The sequence below is a fragment of the Carassius auratus genome, chromosome 25 (assembly GCF_003368295.1).
Source record: "Carassius auratus strain Wakin chromosome 25, ASM336829v1, whole genome shotgun sequence".
Taxonomy (NCBI): domain Eukaryota; kingdom Metazoa; phylum Chordata; class Actinopteri; order Cypriniformes; family Cyprinidae; genus Carassius; species Carassius auratus.
In genome coordinates this window covers 14,727,448-14,748,057 of record NC_039267.1, presented here as the reverse complement: position 1 = coordinate 14,748,057, position 20,610 = coordinate 14,727,448, and the positions used below count along the sequence as shown (strand labels likewise).

At 36.6% G+C, this 20,610-nt stretch overlaps 1 protein-coding gene and 1 long non-coding RNA gene across 7 annotated transcripts in view; one reads left to right on the top strand and one right to left on the bottom strand.

Moving 5' to 3' along the window:
• The window catches only part of LOC113043449 (receptor-type tyrosine-protein phosphatase zeta), a 54,393-nt gene extending 47,579 nt beyond the window's left edge, over positions 1-6,814 (top strand). For 3 of the 6 annotated variants that reach the window (XM_026202855.1, XM_026202856.1, XM_026202854.1), the window contains 6 exons: positions 834-907; positions 982-1,110; positions 1,242-1,394; positions 3,171-3,313; positions 3,858-3,993; positions 5,795-6,814. In XM_026202855.1, coding sequence (XP_026058640.1) covers positions 834-907; positions 982-1,110; positions 1,242-1,394; positions 3,171-3,313; positions 3,858-3,993; positions 5,795-5,938 — 779 coding nt within the window. In that variant the 3' untranslated portion in view covers positions 5,939-6,814. The remainder of the gene's footprint in view (positions 1-833; positions 908-981; positions 1,111-1,241; positions 1,395-3,170; positions 3,314-3,857; positions 3,994-5,794) is intronic. The other 3 variants (XM_026202857.1, XM_026202859.1, XM_026202858.1) reach the window with 3 other exon arrangements.
• A 1,322-nt stretch (positions 6,815-8,136) lies between these two features.
• On the bottom strand, positions 8,137-11,947 carry LOC113043447 (uncharacterized). The gene is made up of 5 exons (XR_003275733.1): positions 11,847-11,947; positions 11,085-11,193; positions 9,110-9,286; positions 8,810-8,838; positions 8,137-8,591 (listed from the first exon to the last, which is right to left on the bottom strand). It is a non-coding gene; the product is annotated as an uncharacterized LOC113043447 (long non-coding RNA).
• Positions 11,948-20,610: the final 8,663 nt, after the last annotated feature.

The window sequence follows — 20,610 nt, the reverse complement described above, 5'->3', positions numbered from 1 at the left end:
ATAGAGAGGATAGATATATAGACAGAGAGAGAGACAGGTGGATAAGTGGATGAATGGATGGATAGATGATAGATGAATGTGGATAAATAGTTGAGAGGATAGATATATAGACAGAGATAGACAGACAGACAGACAGACAGACATACAGACAGACAGACAGAGACAGACAGAGAGACAGACAGACAGACAGACAGACAGACAGACAGACAGACAGACAGACAGACAGACAGACAGACAGACAGAGACAGACAGACAGACAGACAGAGACAGACAGACAGACAGACAGACAGACAGAGAGACAGACAGACAGACAGACAGACAGAGACAGACAGACAGACAGACAGACAGAGACAGACAGAGACAGACAGAGAGACAGACAGACAGACAGACAGACAGACAGACAGAGACAGACAGACAGACAGACAGAGACAGACAGAGACAGACAGAGAGACAGACAGACAGACAGACAGACAGAGAGACAGACAGACATACAGACAGACAGAGACAGACAGACAGACAGACAGAGAGACAGACAGACAGACAGATAGATGAATAGACAGATAGATAGATAGATAGATAGAGAGACAGACAGACAGACAGACAGATAGATAGATAGATAGATAGATAGATAGATAGATAGATAGATAGATAGATAGATAGATAGATAGATAGATAGATAGACGGATGGATGAATGGACCGCTAGATAGATAGATGAATGTGGATAGATAGGTGGGAGTATAGATATATAGACAGAAATGTAGATGGATAGACACATGGATGGATGGATGGATGGATATTCAGTTCTCTAAAGTGACTGTTGTGTATTTTGTAGTGGAGAAATCCCGAGTGTGTCTGTCCACTTCAGCAGGAGAGACGTCAGACTACATCAACGCCTCGTATGTCATGGTGAGACACTCAGGCCCTTCTCTATAACAGCTCATTTACATTCATATCAAGACTCATCCATGCATTCACATCAGGGTTATCAGCACAGCAAGGAGTTCATCATTACCCAGAATCCTTTGCCCAGCACAGTGAAGGACTTGTGGAGGATGGTGTGGGATCACAACGCCCAGATTATTGTTTCATTGCCGGACACGAGTAGCACGGTCAGTACAGCTTTTATCGCAAACCGCTCATTTCCTGCCAGTCTTCCAGTGCTGAATGAAACAGATTGTCCTTTCATTCATCTCTCATTCACTCTCTCCCTCCTAATGCCATTACTTTATTCCATTTCCAGACAGAAGACAGCGAGCCAATCATATTCTGGCCAGCGAGAGATCAGCCAATCAGCTACGAGACATTCTCTGTGTCATTAAAAGGGGAGGGCCACATGTGCCTATCCAGTGAAGATTTGTTAATAGTGCAGGAGTACATCCTGGAGGCCACACAGGTAACATCATATCTGCTGCACAGCCAATCAGATTCCACAGCTAACATTAGCAACATAAAGAGGATCAGAGATTACCCACAATGCACCAAAGAGAAGGTAACTTACTAAAGCTGAGATAATCGATTCAAAAAGATGCAAATGAGAAATCTCTTTGCGTCATTTCTCCAAAATCATTCAAAAACATGAGCACAGGCATCTGTTTTAAAGATCGCAGCTGGTGCCAGCCGTACGATTGTGGAAAATATTAGGAGGAGCAAATGGCTGCTGACGAAAGTGGGAACAGAGTCTGTTAAACAACACATCTGGTGCTTTTCACACACTTAGCATCAAACCATCTGTATCTGCTGAAGCATATTGGTCATAAACACACACTTAAAAAAATAAAATAAAATCATCCAAAAATAAAAATATGCTGATAATTTACTCACCCTCAGAGCAAGATGTAGATGAGTTTGTTTCTTCATCAAACCAGATTTGAAGAAATTTAGCATTACATCACTTGCTCACTAACTTCTGTAGTGAATGGGTGCCGTCAGAATGAGAGTCCAAACAGCTGATAAAAACATCACAATAATCCACAAGTAATCCATAGGACTCCAGTCCATCAGTTAATGAAGTAAAAAACTGAGTGTTTGTAAGAAACAAATTCACCATTAAGGTGTTTTCACTTTTTCACTCAAAAAGTCCCTTCAAAATACCAGTCCATAATCCATAACAACACTTCCTCCAGTGAAAAAGTCCATCTTCTGTTGTTCTGTCACGTATTTGGCAACCTTTGGGCTGCTTTCACTTGTAAACAGTGCTTGATCTGTAGATTGCTCTCCTGATTCAGATGAGATGACTTTTTCAGAAAGTGAGAAAGTGATAATATAGATTCGTATTTTAGCTGAAAAGCAGCACTAGGGCCCTATGAAATCCATTTTATTTTTTCACAAATTCCATTTTATTTTTATTCTTTTCTGTTTAATTTTTTTCTAAACTCTTAACAGGTTTTAATGGTTAAATGACAAAAAATGTCTAATTAATTGAAATAATGAAACTTACACAATTTAACAGCAATTTATTAAAAGACAAAAATTGCATTTTGTAAGTATTTTTTTCAATTCTGTTTTTCATCCATTTTCTGGATTCCATTTTACAATAAATAAATGTCATAATTAAAAGCATCTCTAATAAATTGATTTTATATTTTTACAAAATAATTTTATTTTTTTCATTAATGTGTTGTATATTAAAATTTATCCGGTAGGCCTAAATATTCCTTAAAAATAATGCTCTATTGATAATTTTATTACATTGGTTTCTTCAAATTAAAGCATACTTTTAATTTCTGTTTGTATATATGACAATATATATCTAAAAAGAAATGGTAAAATGCTCATGAAGTGACTCTCAGAGCATTGTAGAGATTCAGTCCATGTGCTCATATATTGAAGACAGTATGTGTGTAGTGAACAAAGCCGTGCGTCTGTGCCATTCATTCACACATGGATGTGCAGAACATGCAGGGTTCATATACAAATGAGATTTTTACAGCTTAATATTCACAGACACTTGTCCACTATCGCAATTTAATTGAAGTGTACTTACCTACTTTTGATGTATCCATCCAAAATGGGGCAAATTCCGTGACATTCCATGTCACAGTCAGTTCCATCTTTATGACTGGATTCCACGATTCTGTCCATGTTTTCCACATTGCAGAAATCATAGGGCCCTACGAGGGTTTGTAGTTCAAGATGTCTTAATGATGGATTTCTTTTCTCTCTTTTTCAGGATGATTTTGTTCTAGAAGTGAAGCATTACCGGGCTCCACACTGGCCAAACCCAGACAGTCCCATCAGTAACGTCTTTGAGCTGATCAACATCATCCAAAAAGAGTCCTGCTCCAAAGATGGACCTATGGTCGTACATGACGAGTGAGTTGCATCTGGCCCTGAAGGAGATGCACACTGCGTCTTGCACACGACATGTTTTTTTCATGTTCTTATGTTTTTGTTTTATGTTTTTATGAGCCTGCTGTCTGCATCGCCACATACCCCTGTCCAAAAAAACAGCAGGAATTTCCAGCCTGGTTTATGCTGGTCTATATGTTGGACCAGCTGTTAAACTTTAATGCTTCAATGCAATTTAAATGTGTCCTTTCTGAATAATTTGAATTCTTCCAAAAATATATAAAATAATATAACAAGGTGCTGGGCTACTCCATAGCACTTCCACCAGAAATAGTCCAAATATAAAAACGTATTAAAGTTGTGCTGTAGTGATTGAGGACAAGCCAAAAACTGGATTAATGATGTACTCGCTTATTATACAAAGTTCGTAAATTCTGAACACACAAAAAAGTTATGGACTGCAGCTTTAATAAATTTTTTTGTAATGGGATCTTTGCAGACTATAAAATAACCCTCTTGAGGCTCCCTGGGAGCCCTTCAAATCTGTGTGCTGTCTGTGTTTGTGCAGGTGTGGTGGTGTGACTGCTGGAACGTTCTGTGCACTGTTCACTCTACTGCAACAGCTGGAGGCCGAGCGCGCGCTCAACGTCTACATGGTGGCCAAGATGATCAACCTCATGAGGCCTGGGGTCTTCACTGACATGGTCAGGGTTCAGCTGCATGCTTTCATTCATGTATATATAATTTAAGCATTGGAACTGTAAAGACAAAATTGCTGTTTGCTGAGGAATCAAGAAATCTGTAAATATGATTAAAAGATGAACATGAGACAAAATGGTCACATTTTAATATTAGGTGTTTCAACACATACAGATTACCAACTAAGAAGATCATCACTTTTAGAGTTTCATCCTACATATATACCCTCTCAGTTTTAATGAGGACTTAATGTATGATGGCGGCAGTAGCCAAATGAATGCAGAAGTATACAGAAACATTACCAATAATCGAGAAAATGCCACCAAACTCATTAGAAAGCACTTCATATTGGATCAGGACAGTGACCCAAAACACCCTGCCAGTTCAGTCAAGGACTTTATCATGGCAAAGAAATGTAAAGTCTTAGATTGCCCACGTCAGTCTCCAGATTTAAATCTGATTGAACATTCATTTCACCAGCTGAAGAGAAGACTGAAGCCAGAAACTCCCCAAAACAAGCCACAGTTGATACTGGCTGCATTAAAGGATGTCTATGGGTTGCAGACTCACTGCTCTGATTGCATGAAAGGGATCTGCAACTAAATATTAGCTTTATAATAACAGTAATGGTTCCAATGCTTATGCTCACATCAAATAGTGGGATGAACTTGCTGTCCTTTTTATTTGGTAAAACATGTATGTGTAGGAAACAGCTCATAATAAAATGGCATTTTGTAGTTTTGTCTCATATTCATCTTTTAATCATATTTACAAATGTCTTGACTCCACTGCAAACAGAGTAATTTTGTCTTTACTATATTCCAAAACAATATATTTATCTTTACATATATAAAAATTATACATTCATATAATTGTTATATATGTCAAGAGAAAAATCCTAAATATTAATTATAATATGTATTAGAATAACATTTGTGTATATATTTATATGTATGGTAATAATACAATATAATTATACAAATAATTATAATCCATAATTATTACTTTTAAATTTCAAAACTAATATCTCTCTCTATATATCCTTAGAATATATATGTAAATATATTTAATATAAATACATAGGTCAAAATTCATATGTGACCCTGGACCACAAAACCTTTGTGGTCTTGTCTTTTAAAAAAAAAAAAAAAAAAAAAAAAATTAAAATTGAGATTTAAACATCATGGAACATGATCTTTACTCAATATCCTAATGATTTTTGACATAAAAAGAAAATATAGATAATTTTGAACCATTCAATGTTTTTTTTGGCTATTGCTCCAAATATACTCCAGCGACTTAAGGCTGGTTTTGTGCTCAAAGGTCACACATATATAAATATATTCCCTCTTTAGATATATTTTTCTATATTACAGTTATATATACTGTAAACATTTTAATAATCATTTAATTGGGTCTATAAAATATGTGTGTATTATATTTCTAGGTTAAAAATTATGTCGTTTTATTTATTTTTATGTGAATATTAATCTTTTACAGTATGTACATTATGAGCTCTTTTATATTTGAAGATATTTATTTTTGTAACGTTAGTATTTTCCTTGTGTCTGCAGTCTATTGGCATTGAAACATTTTAAAAGAAATGTCGGATTTCTTTCTTTATTTTTTCATCTCTCTGGAGTTGGCAGCAATTCTGATTAGGAAAAGTCAGTCGTTAATAATCCTGCCCTGAGGTGGAATTAACTCCAATCCACAAGGGAAATGTAATATTTTGAGTGGTATTTTGTGGTCAAATTACCAACATGTTCTTGTTTTTTAATTTGACTTTTTTTTTTGGTGGGATAGGATCAGTATCAGTTCCTCTACAAAGCCATTCTGAGTTTGGTCAGCACCCAAGAAGACGAGCGAGCGCTTCAGTCCTCCGATAACAACGGCACGGTCCCAGGAGGCGTCTCGAGTGCGGCCGAGAGTCTGGAATCCTTGGTGTAACCATAGTGACGAGCCGGCACAGGAAAAAGACTGTGTTTCTTTTCTTTTTCTAGCAAAGAAAGCTCTTGTTTTTCCCAGTCCATCTCTGAACTGATGGCGCTCTGCTGGATGCAGCGCCGGCATTTAATGAGTGCCTTTGTACACTATACGTTTTTATTCATCGTTTCTCTCTTAAATCGCCACCTTCTGCTAATGTCTTATGTACTAATGTCTTCTCATAGAGTCATATTTATTGGCTTAAAAGCTTGTTTAAAGGGAAAACACCTTTTTTTTTTTTTTTTAATAAGACTGTTTTTTATTAGTCTATTTTTTGTAGTTGAATCTCAGCCACTGTTTTTTTATACATCTATACAAAGAAAGTGGGAAAATCAGTCATGGATAAAGGGCAGGAAATAATATTCTAATGTGTAAATAATAATATTACAGCAACCACGTCGATGGACCAAATTTCTATTTATGTCTAGAATTTTATATTTGAGGCACTAGTGCTGTAAGACAAGGCTGTATTTGAATAATTTAGTCACATTTGAAATGTTTTAATATTTCTGATGCCGCGCTGTTTTGTTACTGACGTAAGATGACGCGTTACATACTGACACTGTGTAGCTGTACGAGAAGTTTTTGTCTGTTCGTAGGATTAAACGAATCAAGAAAGCACGCAAGGAGACTGGTCTTGTGTTTACTCTTGGATATTTCATATGTTTAGAAATGCATAGACTTTATAATTCCTGTTTTTTAAATCTCTTAAAGTTTTCCCCGTTCACTTTCATTTTAAGTTTAAAAAAGAAAAACGAGATGAATCAACATTTTATTTTAAACCCAAAACACTAATTGCATATGTAGCGTTTTCAAATAGCCTTGTGCATTTTTGTTACCAGTTTCATGGTTTAGTTTTGTCTTCACAGTCTCCATAATAAAATATTGTCTAATATTCTGGTTTTCATCTGCCCTCGGGACAGACTCGTGTTGATTACAGTCTCCAGACAGCAGCCGCTTGCCTCATGTCAGCTGTTCATTCTGAACTCGCTTTTTCTTGTAACCTCGGCATGTCGACTGCCAAGCCACAAGAAGATCAGATCAACAGTCCTTAAGTTCTCCATCTGGCCCGAGAAGCCAGGAAAAGAGAACAAAGGCAGGTTTCCTTAAAGACGTTCGTCAAATAGGGTTGTTTTTCAATTAACTTCTGCTCTGGCCCTCCTCAAATTCATCATCGAGACGGTGCTTCTGGGAACGATCAGGTCACTCCTTAAGCCACCGCATCTTCAGGAACCGATTATTATAAGTCCACGGCTTAAGGGTTTGGTGTCGAAGATGACAGCTACATGAGTTATGACATAATCCCTTTGAAGAATTGCTTGTAATTATTCCTCTATTCTAATCCAAAAGGTCATTTGCTGAAAAATATGGGTCAAATGGCCAGACACGGTCTTGAGGGGCTACTGGTACCTTCATTTGCATTTTTAACTTCTAATAATTACAGCCCCAATTATCCTGCGCTTGGTGGCCTACTTTATAGTGACCCACACCAGAACAATGCAGACTAGGCCACCAGGCAGTCAACAAGAGCCAAAGAGGGGGGTGGAGGGTCATTTCCTCGAAGTTCTGTCTAATAAAGAGATGACTAACAGTAATTTAGATGCTTATTTGAAGAATGAATGGAAAACAATGAGAGAATGCAAACATTTTAGAAAACAATGAGAAAATGCTAATGTTTTATTGGACAAAAGCAAGTTTTAAAACTCATTCTCCAGAAGTTCAGTTTGAAATCTGTCTGTCTATCTATCTATCTCTCTGTCCATCCATCCATATAATCTATCTATCTGTCTTTCTGTCTGTCCGTCCGTCTATCTATTGTCTGTCTGTCTATCTAAAAATGGGTACAGTTATATTTCGTCATTTCTTTCTTATGAAGATGATAAACAGTATTTCTGACATCTATTTGAAAAAAAAAAGAAATATAAAACAATAAAAGAAAACAAATGTTTACTGGACAAAATATAGTTTTAAAACAAATATTTGGACATGCTAATCTTAAAATGGTCTTGATTATCATGCCACATTATCGTATGAACGTTTATATTAACATTTGAACATGAGAAAAATCTAAAAGAATTTGCGACAGTGCCAAGTTTAACATTTAAGAAGAAATTTATTGACACGATGTTAAAGCCTTACAGATTTGATCAGAAGTACTCAACAGAAAGTTAAGAAAACTATGACGGCGTATCAAGTTCATTTTCAATGCCAGGAAGTGGAAATGGGACGGTTCCATGTCAAAGTGCTTTGTGGGAGTTTATTTACGCTCCCAATTTATGACAACATTGATAAAAATGAAAACTCCTTGTCAATGTCTACAGATCATCTAAATCTATTTATTATAGATGCGAGTTTGAAAACAAAAGTACTAACCACTGGACCACTCTGAACTCAACAGTATCTGCAAGCATTCATTGTGGAGTATGTGATGGATGTTTGCGTTTCATTACACACGTGTGGCACAGAATGAGTGAATTTGGAGATCTTAAGCTGTGGGGTTACTCTGATAAGGTGCTCTTGGTGATGCACTGGAGACCCTTCTCCTGCAGTCTCTTCAGAAGTGGGCTGTAGATGTTCTTCGTCATCGGCACCATGAGTCCTGTAGTGGTCAGTTCATCTGCAGTGGTACATCACACACTCACAATAAGTGACTTAATAAGAACAGTGTCTGGGCATTGTGTGGAATTACTGGAAATGTTATGTTTTAAAAATGAAATGAAATATCACTTAATATATCCGTATCAGAGAATAAATGTGCCTTTTTAAAGTCCAATAATTAAAAAAATAAAATTGGAATATTTAAGATATTATCACATATTTAAGCAAATAAATTACCTCCAAATGATCATTGCAAGCTGGTCTTCCTGTTATTGAATACGAATAAAATAAAATGTTAAAATTAAAACACAATGAACTTTGTCTAATTTTTGTAAAAGTTATATTTTACATGTAAACTTTAGAAAAAAAAAAACAAGTTTAGAAATGAAAGTTGACCGTTGATTGTTTAATAGCAGGCCTATGATTGTTTGTTTGTGGGGAAAAATATTATTTTCCAGTTGCAGCTGGGAGAGAAAAAATATTGGTGTACAGTTAAACTGACAGTTAAATGAGCATTTCAAGCTGAGTTGCACTGACTGTTGAGCACCATATGGGCTGCAATAGCTGCTGGGTAGCCCAAGGTTTTGGCCATGGCTGAGTATCCATCGGGATCCTCGTAGACCACCAGACTGATGTGTTTGGTCTCCAGCTCACCCGTTGGGTGTCTGATTCCAAAATCGTTCCTCATGACGATCATATCGTGCTCACCTTTTGCTGCGAGGGACAGACCGATGCAAAAACAGCAATCATTTATCTGGAACTCGACTTCAGGATTAGTTTAAGACTTTTAACAGCATTACAGATGGATGATCTTCAGAAACACATGCTGAATCTTCAAAGCTCTCTGAATCTCATGACATAAGACAAAATGACATAAAAAAGGAAGAGGAACTGGCTCTTTACCGAAAGACAGTTTGTAATATAATATATGATATGATATGATATTTTAGGTCTAAGCGGTCTGACTGACAAAAAAAAGTTTAGAAATCCCTGTATCACATAAACAAACATTAAGCAGCAATGACTTCAAAGTTTTCTGTTTGTAAATATTTTTGTTAGTTACTGTACATATTTACATCAGCAGTGTTTAGTATTCATCTCGTACATGGTGTAATTTACTGATTTTGTCCCCAAATTCAGATGCATGGGTTGCATATGAATTAATTTGGGCATTCTATATCATGAAAACTCACCGATATTGACCGATATTGACAGCCGAGGCCAATATCTTAGAAAGCAGGGTCGTCGAAGACTGATATATACAGTACACTGAACAAAATTATAAACGCAACACTTTTGTTTTTGCCCCTATTTTTCATGAGCTGAACTAAAAAAATCTAAGACTTTTTCTAATGTTCACAAAAAAGCCTATTTCTCTCAAATATTGTTCACAAATCTGTCTAAATCTGTGTTAGTGAGCACTTCTCCTTTGCCGAGATAATCCATCCACCTCACAGGTGTGGCATATCAAAATGATGATTAGACAGCATGATTATTGCACAGGTGTGCCTTAGACTTGACAGAGTAAAAGGCCACTCTAAAATCTGCAGTTTTACTGTATTGGGGGGTCCGGGGTGGCCGAAAACCAGTCAGTATCTGGTGTGACAACCATTTGCCTCAGGCAGTGCAACACATCTCCTTCTCATAGAGTTGATCAGGTTGTTGATTGTGGTCTGTGGAATGTTGGTAAACTCCTTTTCAATGGCTGTGTGAAGTTGGTGGATATTGGCAATACTTATAATATAAAAGCAATCATTATAATACTTTTTTGTATACCGTTTAATTTCTTTGTTTAACAGTTCTGCTTATTAGACAAACTTCTGTCCGTTTTAAGCAGGAGCTGTGTGCTCAGGTGCTGCCATTCTCAGCCAAAATAAGTCTCGATCATAAATGACTAAGCAGAAAAACTTATCGGCCGATGCTGATTTTTAAAAATGTCAAATATTGGCCGGTTTATCAGCCTTGGCAATATATCGGTCGACCACTAGATGGAAGTCTAGAAAATATTGTTAGTGAACTCCTAAACCCACCATCTGAGCCTCTGCATGCTGAAGTCACCCCTTCCGACAAGTTCATAAACGGTGTCTTCAAAGACACTGCTGCTCACAGATGTGGACAAGCCAATCTGCCTACAGAGAAGCTCTTTGTGTTTACAAGACAAAATGCAATTTACACACACACACACACACGTCCGAGCACTCTGGGACAGGAAGACCACCACAAAAAGACCTGTACATTTCCACCTCTCAAGAAACAGAGACTGAAATTTGGAGCAACTACAAGAGCACCATGTGATTTGACCAAATGTTCAGAAAGACCACGCTCTGCCTGACCGCTAACTAAGTAAAAATGAACATTCAAGATACTGTGAACGTTTGTTGAGGTCTATCAATATGTCTTCCAGACGTGGTGATGAGTGCACCAATGGTGCGACAGTATGTCACTTTATCGCAAATACCCATCAACACATTCAAGTGGTAAACAAACACGAGTGCATGCATGCAATACCTACAGTGCAACCGTCTGCCTTGGCCTGGCCGATGCACTCCATGGCCAACATGTGATCAATGCCAGGGTCCAGACCCATCTCACTAACGATGGTGATGCCAGCATCCTCAGCACTTGGGAAACAACAGCCAATCATTGTGAAGCCATGCGCATATATTAATGAAGTCAACCAGAGGCAGTTTAAAATCCAGTAAGGTCAAAGAAAGATACTTTCAGTGACTGATTTGAACTTAAGTGACAGTTCTCCAAAATATATATAAAAAATCTGTCTGATTCATAAATTGTTGGACTTTTCAATTAATTAGCTTATCCAGTTAACAAAACAAGTCTAAATGATTCACACATAAATCTGGTTCTTGAGTTCAACTAACCTTCTCAATTTGTCCTATCTATTAATAAAAAAATAAATAAAAAAACTCTTATGATGACCATGTTTGTCATTTCTGTATTACAATTCATTTTGACATTTTTTTGTGTGTGAGTGAGCATAGTCAAAAATGCATGGAAGACAAAACTGTTCTAAAATTATTATTATTTTATTAATTAATAAAAATTCTTCCTAAAAATAATTTTATTTTGTGATCAGCTTTTTTATTGTCTTTAATAAAGTATATTTTTAAGTATTTAATTTTTTTTGACAATCTTTATAACTTTAATTATACTTATAATATTACGTTTAGTATTTGAACAAAACTGCTTCACTGCTTATTAACGTTTGACATGTTTGCTCTCAAAATCAAGATGAAAGATCAACAAAATTCCCTACCTCTTCTGAAGCTCCTTCAGGGCTGGGCTCAAGTAACTGGCGGTCACCATGTTCTTACCATGTGCTCAGCTACTTGTGGATGAAACGTATATGGCAGCATGCTAGATACCAAAAACAAAAAAATAAATTAGCTTTAAAAGTGTATGCTAACGTCAAAGCATATTAAAATGAATGAAGTTTATGATTATGCCTGATGACGATGTCAAAGTCTTTGATCAGAGACTCGAAGTGGCTTTCCTGGCGGGTGATGTCCAGCATCATGGCAATGGTGTTGAGATACTTGGCTGCCATGTTCTCAGCCTGATTCAAAATATTTTTTTATTTTTTTTATTTTTATTTAACCAGGAAGGTCCCATTGAGATACAATATCTCTTCTACCAGGAAGTCCTGGTCAAGATAGTCAGCACAAAACAAAAATACAAAGTAATACATACCACAACAGAATAAACATACAAAGAATTTCCAAATCTGAAAGACAACACAACCCACAATCAATTACTAAAACATTTACACAGTTCTATAAAAACAGACTTTAAAGTATTTTTAAAAGAAGTGAGAGATGGAACATATTTCATGTGTAATATACCTTGAAGCTCATTCCATGCATAAGGAGCATAATTACAGAAGGCTGATCTACCTAGTTCTGTATGGACTCAATTCCTTGAGTAAAAGTTTAACTGTTGATCTAGTATTATAGATACTAGTACAGTATGTCAATAGATTAGATATATACTGTGGTAATTTACCCAGGAAAGCTTTTAAAATAAAGATCAACATATGATATTTCCTCCTCAAGCACAGTGAAGTCCAATTTGTCAACTCATAAATTACAGTGATGTTTAGCACACTTGAATCAGTCACAAATCGTAAAGCAGCGTGATAAACAACATCCAATTTTTTCAAAGTAGTTAGGGGCGCATGCATATATATCACCATAGTCCAAAACTGGCAAAAAGGTACTTTGCACTAATCGTTTTCGAGCAACAAAGGAAAAACATTTTTTCAAACGAAAACAAAAACCCAATCTTGGTCTCGATTTCTTTCAAAGTATATCAATATGAGAACTAAAAGTAAATTTATCATCCAGCCAAATTCCAAGATATTTATAGGATGCGACTCTCTCAATCAGAGTACCATCAAAAGTTTTAATCATATAATCATTTAGTGATAATTTGGAGCGTGTGAAGATCATGTTTTTAGTTTTATTTTTATTCATCACCAATTTTAGATTATCAAGTGAAGTCTGAAATAAATTAAAAGCATTCTGTAAGGAATCCATTGCCACTTTTATGGATGAAGCCATTGTATAAAAGTCTACTTTTACGGTCTGTAATCCTACACCAAGTTCATTTATGTAAATAGAAAATAAAATTGGTCCCAAAATTGAATCTGCATTGCAGATTTGATGCTGCAATGCAAAGATCATACAATATTTTTTTTAAAAGAGTTGTGACTGTAAATTCTAAACTGCATTCCAGACAGATTTTGAGGCGGGAACATACCCACTGTGACCTGAGTGCCAGCATCTCTGGTGAGATACTTGATAACAGACACATAGCCTGCACCCAGCACCCGCTTCATTCCTCCTTTCTTTAGGATCTGCTCTGATTCCCTGTTTGCCAGATGGTACAGCCATTACCATCACACACACACACACACACACACACACACAGACACACACACCCTCTCACTGGCCAAGCAATCTGTGAAATCACAAAACATATCCTGCTGGATAGTGATCACTTAAACTGATTGAAAGCGATGCAAAACCCACAAAAGAACACGGAAAAATCTTGTAGGATTGTCCAGGAAATGAAATCAAGAAAATGTAAAACATCAACATAAAACATCGAAGATTCATTTTTCATTTTACGACAAGAGTAAACCACCAAAAACACAGAAATGAACAATGGCACTTCAGGAGCAGAGAGGGTGCCTAAAAAAGCTAAAGGAAAACATATAGATCCACTTTTAGATCAGCCAGTTCTCCATTCAGAATATAATCAATGCAGTTTAAGAGGGCTGTTAAATCTGCGTTTTGCTTCGCAAGTCCCCTGGGAGACACATGTGATCCAAGCACCCCCGTCGTTCAGCCTAATTGGATCTGATGCCGCACATGAGCAAAACTGTAACACTTAACCCCCAACCACCTGCATGCCTTTCTCAAAATGCCATTAAACTAGACATTCATAATAATCACTAAATGTGTTTTAGATCAGGGTTTTACTGCTATTTAGTGCTACTTTTAAAAGCACTCATAATAAGGTGCATTAGTTCAAAATATGGCACACTTTCATATCAAATAAGAAGGTTTGGTTTGGCTTTACAGTCATTTTTACCACAGTTAAAGTGTGTAAAGGAGCATGAAACCCCTAAACATTAAAAATGGCACTGCCTCCAGTGGCTTTTTTAAATCCGCAGCAAAAGCAAAATAATAAGACAATTTATAAGATGAATGTGCAAAACTACGTAAAATCTGTGGGTTGCTTGAAAGACTAGAGAACTAATTAGTTGAAGTATAGACTTGCCAAATAAGCAGGCTGAGACAGAACCAATCACAGGGGTCTCGAGACGTGTTTTTACACTTGACATACCATCTTAAAACCACAAACCAGTGGCAAAAGATAATTAAAAAAATAGCATGACACAAAGGCAAAATATGTAGTGCATGACAGCAATGTGCACATGTGTGTATATAAGAATAACACTAAAATGAAATAACATTTAAAAGATAATAAAAAACTAAATAATTATAACAACTAAATATAATCAATTTATTTTAAATTATTAAATTGTAATATTAATATAAAATATTAAATACTGAATACAAAACTAAAACAAATGAATAATACATAATCATTTAGTCTATATTACACTATGTATGATGTATCTCATAATCAGATGACCTTAGTTCAAAAGCAATGATAAAAATATGCTCAAAAGAGGAGCTGAAAAACAAGGAGGCCTGGCAGCAGGAGTAGAAGAAGAAGAATTGGAGGAGGAACGTTAGTGAGAGTAGTGATAAGTGTATTTTTAGATTTAAAGCTATATTTGTCATACGTGAGGATTTGTCTTAATTTTGCTGTTTGGAGCTTTAAGGATCTGAGGAATGGATGCTGCGAGCCCTCCCTCGACTCACCAGCAAACAAACAGGATGTTGTCAAGTTGCTCCCTTTGCAACTTAGATTATAAGAATTTAAGTCAACACCTTAAAGTGAGCCACCAGGTCAAAAACGGGGAGGAACTGACACTCCTGCTTTCATACAGCTCTGGGAGATTCAAGAGTAATGAGGACCTCGTGTGTGATATTCCCTGCAAAAGGCTGGATCGTCATCTGGCGATCGTTCATAAACTCAGTACATCGGACCTACATGATGAACTGATGCGGTCAAAAAGAAAAGTGATAGTAAAAAAAAAAAAAAAAAAAGAATAACAGTAATGCAAATCCCCCACTTGTGACCAAGCCTGAAGAGCTTGGTAAAGCGGTGGACACAAGTAGGGGGGGAGCAGTCGAATCAAGAGGACGAAAAACTTGATGAAGACAATGTTCCCAGAGATGTGGGGAAAAAAATAAAAAATTGGAGGAAAACAAAGACCTTAAAATACAAATAGCTGTGTAACATCAGAGATTAAAGACTCTTGAAAGTCGTCTGATGGTTCAAGTGGTCCGAAAGAAATTAAAAAAAAAAAAAAAAAGCACCAGTCTTCTGAGACCCAATTTGAGAAAGGTTTTACATCTTACGAAAACTTCGTCTGGGGACCATATCCCCCACCGAAACGTTGCCAAAATGCCAGGCAGAGAGAGGGTGGAGACGGTCAAAAAGTTCGTAAAACACGCTTTTAAAAGGAGTCCCAATAGTAAATGGGACTCCATTTTACAAGAAGAGGTTTTCTTTGGCTATAAGGACCAACACAATTATTGGGCCACTACGATGGTCCACAAGACCTTTCCCACTTTTTTAACTCTATAACGGTGGTAGCCGGCCTAACTTAAATAACTATTTTAAAGAAAAAAAACCTTCGGGCGCCAGACAGGATTAAACATGTCAAAAATTAACTTAACCCAGGATAGCAGAAAAATAACCACCGGTTACACAACAAATTATAATAATAATCCCAGACTAAAGATCATCAGGATATTTATTCTTCCATATGTTCCAAGATCATAAAAACACAGAAAACCGAAATGGACAAAAAAAATAAATAAAACAAAATAAGAAATGACCACATGTTCCCACTAGCGGTCTCTGGTCTTCGAAATCCGTGCCCGTGCCAGAAAACGACCGCGTCACGCACCATCCACGTTCGCAGATTCGTGTCCACATTCATTCACAAAAATGTCCACATAAAAAATAAAGTAAAAGAGAGAACAAAGAAAGCACTGGATGAACATCTCATTAAAGGTGCCATATGCAAAAATTGAGGTAAAAAACACTTGACATACCATCTTAAAACCACAAACCAGTGGCAAAAGATAATTAAAAAAATAGCATGACACAAAGGCAAAATATGTAGTGCATGACAGCAATGTGCACATGTGTGTATATAAGAATAACACTAAAATGAAATAACATTTAAAAGATAATAAAAAACAACTAAATAATTATAACAACTAAATATAATCAATTTATTTTAAATTATTAAATTGTAATATTACTATAAAATATTAAATACTGAATACAAAACTAAAACAAATGAATAATACATAATCATTTAGTCTATATTACACTATGTATGATGTATCTCATAATCAGATGACCTTAGTTCAAAAGCAATGATAAAAATATGCTCAAAAGAGGAGCTGAAAAACAAGGAGGCCTGGCAGCAGGAGTAGAAGAAGAAGAATTGGAGGAGGAACGTTAGTGAGAGTAGTGATAAGTGTATTTTTAGATTTAAAGCTATATTTGTCATACGTGAGGATTTGTCTTAATTTTGCTGTTTGGAGCTTTAAGGATCTGAGGAATGGATGCTGCGAGCCCTCCCTCGACTCACCAGCAAACAAACAGGATGTTGTCAAGTTGCCCCCTTTGCAACTTAGATTATAAGAATTTAAGTCAACACCTTGAAGTGAGCCACCAGGTCAAAAACGGGGAGGAACTGACACTCCTGCTTTCATACAGCTCTGGGAGATTCAAGAGTAATGAGGACCTCGTGTGTGATATTCCCTGCAAAAGGCTGGATCGTCATCTGGCGATCGTTCATAAACTCAGTACATCGGACCTACATGATGAACTGATGCGGTCAAAAAGAAAAGTGATAGTAAAAAAAAAAAAAAAAAAAGAATAACAGTAATGCAAATCCCCCACTTGTGACCAAGCCTGAAGAGCTTGGTAAAGCGGTGGACACAAGTGGGGGGGGAGCAGTCGAATCAAGAGGAGGAAAAACTTGATGAAGACAATGTTCCCAGAGATGTGGGGAAAAAAATAAAAAATTGGAGGAAAACAAAGACTTTAAAATACAAATAGCTGTGTAACATGTGTAAGACTCTTGAAAGTCGTCTGATGGTTCAAGTGGTCCGAAAGAAATTTGAAAAAAAAAAAAGCACCAGTCTTCTGAGACCCAATTTGAGAAAGGTTTTACATCTTACGAAAACTTCGTCCGGGGACCATATCCCCCACCGAAACGTTGCCAAAATGCCAGGCAGAGAGAGGGTGGAGACGGTCAAAAAGTTCGTAAAACACGCTTTTAAAAGGAGTCCCAATAGTAAATGGGACTCCATTTTACAAGAAGAGTTTTTCTTTGGCTATAAGGACCAACACAATTATTGGGCCACTACGATGGTCCACAAGACCTTTCCCACTTTTTTAACTCTATAACGGTGGTAGCCGGCCTAACTTAAATAACTATTTTAAAGAAAAAAAACCTTCGGGCGCCAGACAGGATTAAACATGTCAAAAATGAACTTAACCCAGGATAGCAGAAAAATAACCACCGGTTACACAACAAATTATAATAATAATCCCAGACTAAAGATCATCAGGATATTTATTCTTCCATATGTTCCAAGATCATAAAAACACAGAAAACCGAAATGGACAAAAAAAAATAAAATAAAAAAAAATAAGAAATGACCACATGTTCCCACTAGCGGTCTCTGGTCTTCGAAATCCGTGCCCGTGCCAGAAAACGACCGCGTCACGCACCATCCACGTTCGCAGATTCGTGTCCACATTCATTCACAAAAATGTCCACATAAAAAATAAAGTAAAAGAGAGAACAAAGCATTGGATCTCATTAAAGGTGCCATATGCAAAAATTGAGGTAAAAATATCCATAACATTACCTACACGCATCAAAAGAATGAGAAGAAATAAGGGTGATGATGTCATTAAAAAAATGTCAAGTTAAAGTGCTGCAGAGATATCAACCTTAATAAGCATTAGCATTACTAGCCCCGGCCCGACAGGTGTCGTAATACCAGTTTCGGCCATGGCAGGCGGTATGCAGGCAACATAACCACCAGCCAACCTGCAATACACGAACAACTCGCACGGCTTCTGGGCGTGCCTGAACCTGATGTCAATCATGTGGAAAGTACAGCCCAGTACTTTCATTGGAAGTTCATTGAGCATTTCAGTTCAGGGAAGAGAGCGCCACCCGCTACAGGGAAACAACCGCGCTCGGAATCACAAATCAAATTTAATCGCTGGAGACAACTGATTCACCTGAAAGAAATGAGGTTCGACTCCGAACTTGCAACATTTCTTTTGGATTGGTAAGTAAGATGCTGTTAGTATTTCGCTAGAAGTTTGTTTTATATGTTTGTGTATTTGTTTTCGGGAAGTTATAACATAGAAATGTATCGAAGGCTGTTCGATAAACATGCTAATGTTAGCGATGGCTAACCGTAGCTGCGTTTGATAATTAGCTAGCTATAACTTAACATTACCCATTTTATTATATCATAACTAACCTGCTCTGCAGCAGGGGTTCAGATAAAAAATTGGCAGCTGGCAGCAGGAAGTGGCTGCCATTGACAGCCGGAAGGCAGTAACTGACAGCCGGAAGGCAGTAACTGGCAGCCGGATGGTAGGCGGGACCTGCCATTCGGTGGGAGCCAATCAGTATCGACCAACGTGGGCGCAACCAATCAGATATAACTGCACCCAAACGCTTCAGTAATGGTTGCGATTGATCAAACGGTAAGTTCAGAAATTGGTCATCGGAGTAATTAATGTTTTTTGCGTTGTAAGTTTGATTTTAATTGTTATCTTGGTGAACGACTTGTTAGACTTGGTGCCTACTTTGGTTTAATTGTTCATTGAAATCTAATTAGTGGTAGCAACGTTGTTTGTGTACCTTGTTAGGGGCCTACCATTAACCTCAAATTACGTTTGACGTACCATTAAATATTAACGTTTGTTAGCGTGTTAACAGTCTATTGAATAATATAAAAGAATGTTGTTTGACTGGAATGATAGAAGATACATTTGCAACACTAACCATATATTTTTGCATGTTAAGTCTTTCAGGAGATTGTGTGATATACATTAACTTAAGAGTTCTTTTTTTGCACTATTGAGGTGTGTTTTCTCTAATACTATGCATGTGCAGAACTGTTCTATGTACCAGTTGAAGTTGTAAGCATGTGAATTTTTTTTTTTTTTTTTTTAATTCTCTATACAAAATATAATGGACCGGTTCATAATTCCTTATAACTTTTAGGTCTAGTTTCACAGACAGGGCTTGGATTAAGCCAGGATTAGGCTGTAGTTAAATTTAGAACATTGAAGTAGCTTTTGTAAACATGCATTTAGAAAAAAAAAAAAACATTACTGATGTGCATCTTGAGACAAAACCATGGCACTGACACCTTTTTTTTTTTTTTTTTTGTAATACCCAATAGTTGCCAGATGCTGTCCTGTTGGAAATTCTTCTTTACGTGATCCTGGAGGAGGGGTGATGCTACATTACTAAGTCCGTCTTTGGTTTGTTCCAAATTCAGAAGTCTGTTGTACTGTATACAGACTCCTTTCGAAAGGGGGCACAATCCAGCTGGCTTGACGGAGTATCTTCTTCTACATATTTGATTAGAGGTTTAAAAAGGTGCCATAACATTACATTTCTCAGTTGCCATGTCTGAATGTTTATCTTTGTAATAATGCTGTTTTCATGCTCCTCATCTCAATATACAGGTGGAACAAAATGGAGAACGAGTCTAAGCCATGTCAGGAATTCAACAAAATGTACTCCCTGCAGACACTGGGACAAGGTTTACAACAACTGCTTACCAGGTGTGCAAATTATGCATGAAAATGTAATCACTGTGTAACCCTTGTCTTGTAAAATGAAACAGAGGGGTTAACTCATATATTAGGGAAAACAATAACTCACTAAGGTTTAACAGTTATTGTAGGTAAACTGTAATTCGCAAATCAGGATCAAATCAGAAGAGACTGAAACTCGTAAGAGGCAAGACACACACACACACATAGATGTAAATGCGCACCTTTATATTGGATAAAATTGACTTGTAAGCGCGATTGATAGGATACACTGGTTGGGAAAAAAAAATATCAATGACACTGCATAAAGGGCAAAAATAACAAGAACAAACAAACAAAAAAAAAAAACCAAAAAAAAGAAATATTAAATCTGCTTTAAATATTACTTTTTACCAATTAAGCTAAATGAATTTGAAATTTAACCCTTGACATAGAAAATTCTTCTCTCCAATGCAAATTAAATTGTAATAAACATTCAATTTCTGATCTCCTTTTTTATGTACAAAACTCAAATGTATACTCAAGATCAGTAAATATAA